Source organism: Eremomyces bilateralis, assembly GCF_010015585.1.
Source record: "Eremomyces bilateralis CBS 781.70 unplaced genomic scaffold P152scaffold_63, whole genome shotgun sequence".
In the NCBI taxonomy this organism is placed as follows: domain Eukaryota; kingdom Fungi; phylum Ascomycota; class Dothideomycetes; order Eremomycetales; family Eremomycetaceae; genus Eremomyces; species Eremomyces bilateralis.
In genome coordinates this window covers 1-5,676 of record NW_022985129.1, presented here as the reverse complement: position 1 = coordinate 5,676, position 5,676 = coordinate 1, and the positions used below count along the sequence as shown (strand labels likewise).

The window sequence follows — 5,676 nt, the reverse complement described above, 5'->3', positions numbered from 1 at the left end:
AAGTCGTTGGGAGGGCCGGCCCACTCCATCGACCCCTTCGAAAAGATCGCGCCTTACGGGGCCGGTCGATGAAATACCAACGCCATCGGACTCGAGCCTACATGACCTCTATCCACCGCACCCAGACGGCACCGCAGACTCGCAATCTACTCCTACTTCTCCCTCTACTACGGCACACCCCGAAGGCTCCTCGAATATATCGGTTCTACCATCGAACTTGAACAGCGGATCTCGGCCACATCGTAACCGTTATCCTCCTAAAAAATTGAGGTAGCTGACTAGACCAAAAACATCGAGCGTACGCAACACAGAAGCGATCATAAGACAAGAATTAGGAGGATTTGGTAATGAACATAGTGCACGAATCCCTTTTCTCTTTTATTAGCATTCGAGTGGTGACAGTCCTATGGGTACTAAATTGATCGACCTAGTTAGAGCTCTGACATACGTATCAAATTTAGTTCTCTGTTTCCCCAGAACACCAATAGAATAACAACCCTTTTGTGATGCTTATGTGATTATAATTCGACCCCTTTTTTAAAAGGACGTTCGAAAATTGTAAACTCTAGCTTCGTTCCTCCAGGCTCTCTTTCAGCGAACCCGCTTGCGGGTTCGCATCCCTTGTTTGGTTAGATGAACTTTCTAGGTGATGAAATGGGTCACGTGAGGTCAGCCGAACCTTTTTCGAGGTCAGCCGAACTGTAGTCACGTAAGGGGGATCATATAACTTGATCAGATCATATGACCGCGCCACAGCTTCGCCACGCCTGCGAAGTATTAGTGCGGTACAAAGCTCGCCGTAGACTTTAGAAAATAGTTCTGGTCAAATGTGTGAAATGATTAGTGCTTCAACCTCCTCTAGCCCCTGCGTGACGCTGGCTTACAGCAACTCTGATAGAGTCGCTACAATCACCGCCCACATAGTTATAGCAGACTATCAATCGGTATATTATAAATATAATCTCTTATCCTTGTATCTTTCGTTACTAATTAAGACTGGTATTACATATTTTACGCTCTTAGCACACAGCTAGCAATCATCTTACTGGCAACGCGCCCAAAGTGGTACTTGTACCAGTCATTGGCTTCAAACCTTATCTACGTGCTTCCGTGGGCAATCGCATGTCAAGTTGTAGATCTCAACGCTGACGACGTATGGATATATCACAGTCTAGTGTTTGGTGGGAGCCAAGTCTTCAGCTTCGCGGATATCCTCGTCGTCGATCATGTGTGGGCGTGGGCACTAATGACTGGGAGAGCACGCTTGGAGAAATGGGTCAAGGTTAGAGGAGACGGGGCTTAGGCGTCATAGTTGTCTTTAGCGGATCACGTGTCGGAGCAAAGGTGCAATTTAGAACGAATCACGTTGCATTAACGTCTTATACATAACAGAGACTTGACCCTGCGGCAATTGAATTAGGAACTCTGTCTCAAGTACGCAGCTACAATACTAGGAACAAGTCCGTTGAAGTTAGAACCGATATTAGCTTGACGCGTAACAATAGGAGACACCGTTGAGCCGCTCAGCTCCCCAACCATGTTCTTCGAGTTGATAACACCTTGGCCCCAAACGAATAGCTTAGTATTGTTCCCGAGGACAGTGGCGTATGTCTGGCAAGCATCTGAGGCGCATGGGAAGTTCCAGAAGCCACCACTATAGAGATGAATATCGCTAGAGCCGGTTACGTATTGATAGAGACCAACACGGCACTAAAAAAAGAGGAATGCAATTAGCTCCTTGAATCTTCACACCCACGAAGTCATTAAGAAAGCCACATACCGCACTATCGCTTGTTCCACACCAGCCGAAGTTCGGCTCGCCCGCAAATAATGCGCTTGACCAAGAACCAGGGTTTAACACGGAGGCTTGAGTCTGTACTTGCCAGTATGCCGACTCAGACTGATGTACACCGAGGAAGACGCCCTTAGCGTTGTGAATATTGACTTGATACATGGCGCTATGCTCTACGTTGTTGTTAGCAGCTTGAATCATTGCCTGAACACGCCAATATGAGGATTCGCGAACGGGGTATCTCCTCTCTTCAGGGGGTGGAGACTGACCAGAGCCAACTCCATTAATCCAGGTTCCACCCTGTGACTCAACAAAGAAGCCTCCTCCATTACTGGTACTATATTGAGTGCCACCAGCATCGGATACCCAAGTATTCTCCCAGTATACTGATGAAGATGGTGTCATATGAACCGAGATGTGGTTTGAAGGACAGTTCGCAGCCGACGAGCAGGTACGAGGTTTAGTAATGGTTCCCCCCATATTGAGAGGGAAGTGGACGTTGAAAAATCCAACATCACCGGGCTCGGTACCGGCCATATTGATTTCAAGGAGGACCAAGCCAGGGGAGGCAGACTTGATTCCGAGGATGAAATCGCTCATCTGCGCCACGCCTATAAGAATAAATCAAGTCAGACAAGAATAGATGGCTATTTCCGGTTGAAATTACATACCTACATCTCCGGGGACTCCAATTTGGATCATAGGTCTTGGATTTTTAACATCTGCGAACTTAGAACCTGAGGCCATCAATTGAGACCAGGCTTCGCCGACTAGTCGACTGCCTTTGGGAACCTTGATAGTATCTGTGATAAGATAAGTACCATACGGGAAGAATACAAGTTGATTATTTGCTGCCGCTGAGGTGATCACCGCTTGAATGGCAGCAGTATCATCCCTGGTGCCGTCACCAGCTACGGAATGTTCCTTGACGTTTACGACCTGAGCAGTGGTGAAATCTTGGTATGTCGGTGGAACTACCGTGACAAAGGCGCCCGAACTGTTGACGAGAGATGCCAAACGAGTAGTTGGAATACGCTCGCCGCTAACAACCTCAGGACTTGTTGCACCCATGGCGTATTTGTTGCCCTTGAGCCAAGTCTGATCAGCTGGCACAGACCCAGTTAAAGAGACGGTTCCACCAATTTTGACTGTCTGTAATATGTTTCAGCCCATTAGAACATGTCTGTGAACAAATCGATGTGCTCGATGTTGTTTTTTGATTCAGAGAATAAACTTACTGCTTGCACTGTCGAATCAACCTGAACATTCTGAAGCACTACAGTGTTCACGGCAGCGGCCGCACCAGCGAAGACAGTCTCTGTATTTGTTGCGCTCGAGTCAATCAAATTGAAATGAGCAGTTCCGGTAGCGGTAGAATCAACGCCAGTCGTCACTCGCTCGAAGCGGAGACCCTGCCCAGTGCACAAAAGCATTTGTTCTACTTTGATGGCTGTAGTCGTACCTGTCTTGCATAAGCTTTCATTGAGACATATAGAAGTTTAAGAATCACAAACCATTGAAATACATAGACTTCAGTTGATATTGAGTATCGGAGAGAGACAGGCCGATGGCACCACCATTGAACTGCAGGTCGTTCAGGAAAGTTGGGGAGTTTGTCCCAATCGACTGAATTCCGATATGACCTCCGGAGCCAACAGGCATGTTGAATAGGACATTCTGAATCTGCGAACCCTGACTTAGAGACCAGACGATGAGTGAAAGTCTCTTGGTGGGCGACACAGCAGTCGTATCAAATACTAGATTCTTAACTGTTCGAAAAAAATCGGCAAGACCGCTGCTTGTTCTAACAGAACCTGTAAGGAGTACGGAGCCACTAAAACTAGCGCTGGCCTTGATGACGGGTCGATTTGTAGGGTCTCCAAAGAATACGGAATAGGAGTTGGCTTTCAGACCACTACTGACTAAGTATGTGCCTGTTGGGAAGTATATGACGCTCCCAGCGGCTGGACTCATGCGAATAACATTCTGGATAGCTGCTGTATCGTCTGTGACACCATCACCTTTGGCGCCTAAGTCCTTGACGTTTCGATAGACCGTAGTCCCGCTTCGTTTTATGCTCTCGAACCAAAACGTGGAAGCTGCTGTATTTTCTGTAGATCGATTGATGCCTTCTGATGGAAAAACACTGGCGTATGAGAGTGCCGCAGAGTAGCCGATCTGGCTTAAAAGGAGAAAGGATAGCTTCATTTTGAATAAGCTGCGGGCTCTCAAGTGCCAGGAAAATAATAATAATGGAAGTAGATCCCTCGACTTCTGCAGAAATCTTGCAAGCGCATCTCACAGCTTAAATACCAAATAGTCAACCTTCACTTGTTTGTCGGTAGTAGTGTCTGGTATAGAGTGATTAGATTTAACCTCACCCTATCCCCTTCAATTGAAATGCTACAGGCTTTATTTATTGTTTTCATTTAGCTTGCCATATTAATCAACCAGGTGAGAAGAAAACCCGGGAAGGAACCTTATTCTTGTAACTGATCTTGGAGATCGACTTGATGCTTTGTCCATATGGCATTTCTCCAGATATTGGAAAGCCAAGGGGGATGTGGACGCGATGCTGCCAATCCATATCGGTTGAAAAAAATATGAACTTTACTATAGAACGGAAAATTCTATCGATCTCCGGACTTATCTAACAACCATAGTTTCTCATATTATGATGATGCAGCTATTCGTCCCAATGGTACTCTGTCAGCTTATAGATTGCCTCGATCTCGGAACATCCGACCCGATAAAGTAGGGCAAAATGCAATAATACAGGTGATATAGCACTACCATTCCTTTGAAACATAGCCTCAGTCATGCGAACAGTTCCATTGATTCTAATAACGCCAAAGTAATGTATGAAGAGTCTAGCCCTCCCTCGGATGTTCCGAATATCCCTGTGTGCCGGACAAAATGTAAGGTACTTACACTTTATTACTGTGTCCAAACACCCCATGCGTTGACATCAATTCGCAAGTACCAAGCGACGGCATTTAGCCCAGTGGCGGTTCAATGACGGCGCCAAACTCATGATCTGGGGAATTTAGACGGGGAAAATGGGCCCCATTTTCAGGAACCTGCTAAAATATTTTCATGTTTACCTAACAGCCTACCCTTAATTGGAAGACCTGCTTTAGGGCTGTTCCCGATTGGCGGATTTCCCGATTTTGCGGATACGATATCGGCACGGATACGATATCGTCAACCTTTCAGGTTTGCGGATACGATTCGCCGATTCATATCGGCAGCTTTCTATTCTACCGATATTTTATCCGTTAAATTTTGTCAATATCGGCGAAATCGGTGAATCGGTAAACTACTTCATTAGGACTAGCTTCAATCTGATTTCTATAAGGCTGGTGATATTTTCCCACCAGGTTTTGTTATTTTCCCACCAAATGCTATTTTCCCACCACGCTAGCAATGGTGGAAATTAAATTCTTAATTAGGACTAGCTCCTCCTAATCCTACCAGCGCTGGTATACTCCACATGTCACTATTGTCACCTCTTTTCTACTGAGGAAGTTTGAAGCGCATCTCAAAAGCCTCGTCCTATTGATGTATCAAAGCTACTAACGTCGCTGTCTCTTGCGCGGGCTAAGCCCTTTCCAAGCATTTGAAGCCATCTCTGCTGCAGCACGTCTAGGACGCTCTCTGCCTATATCCGGAGAGCTGAAAAGCTGATTTCGAGCATCAACTTGTGCGAAACGTTCGGTATAGAAGGCTTCAATATCCCCAAACTGGTGATTCCATACCATTGTAGGTGTGTAGGAAGTAAACGGTCCTCTTGTAGCAAGAGCCATATTCCGTGCTTCAACCAGTTCCATCGGGTCGTTTCCTTGTCCTGTCTCGGCCAAAAAACTCGAAAAACTGTTTATATT

At 46.1% G+C, this 5,676-nt stretch overlaps 2 protein-coding genes across 2 annotated transcripts; both read right to left on the bottom strand.

The window, feature by feature from the left end:
* Positions 1–1,416: 1,416 nt before the first annotated feature.
* Positions 1,417–4,000, bottom strand: P152DRAFT_453354 (pectin lyase-like protein; the record flags this gene model as incomplete). Its single annotated transcript, XM_033678357.1, has 5 exons — positions 1,417–1,710; positions 1,781–2,403; positions 2,464–2,944; positions 3,031–3,254; positions 3,307–4,000. The coding sequence occupies 5 exons, from the start codon at positions 3,998–4,000 to the stop codon at positions 1,417–1,419; spliced, it is 2,316 nt and encodes a 771-aa protein (XP_033529487.1).
* Positions 4,001–5,327: 1,327 nt separating this feature from the next.
* On the bottom strand, positions 5,328–5,676 carry P152DRAFT_305144 (uncharacterized protein). Its single transcript, XM_033675114.1, has one exon. The coding sequence runs from the start codon at positions 5,620–5,622 to the stop codon at positions 5,368–5,370; it is 255 nt and encodes an 84-aa protein (XP_033529486.1). The 5' UTR covers positions 5,623–5,676; the 3' UTR covers positions 5,328–5,367.

Bases quoted from the DNA above. Each gene is read 5' to 3' on its own strand.
- P152DRAFT_305144 (XM_033675114.1), bottom strand. From the start codon at position 5,622: ATGGAACTGGTTGAAGCACGGAATATGGCTCTTGCTACAAGAGGACCG.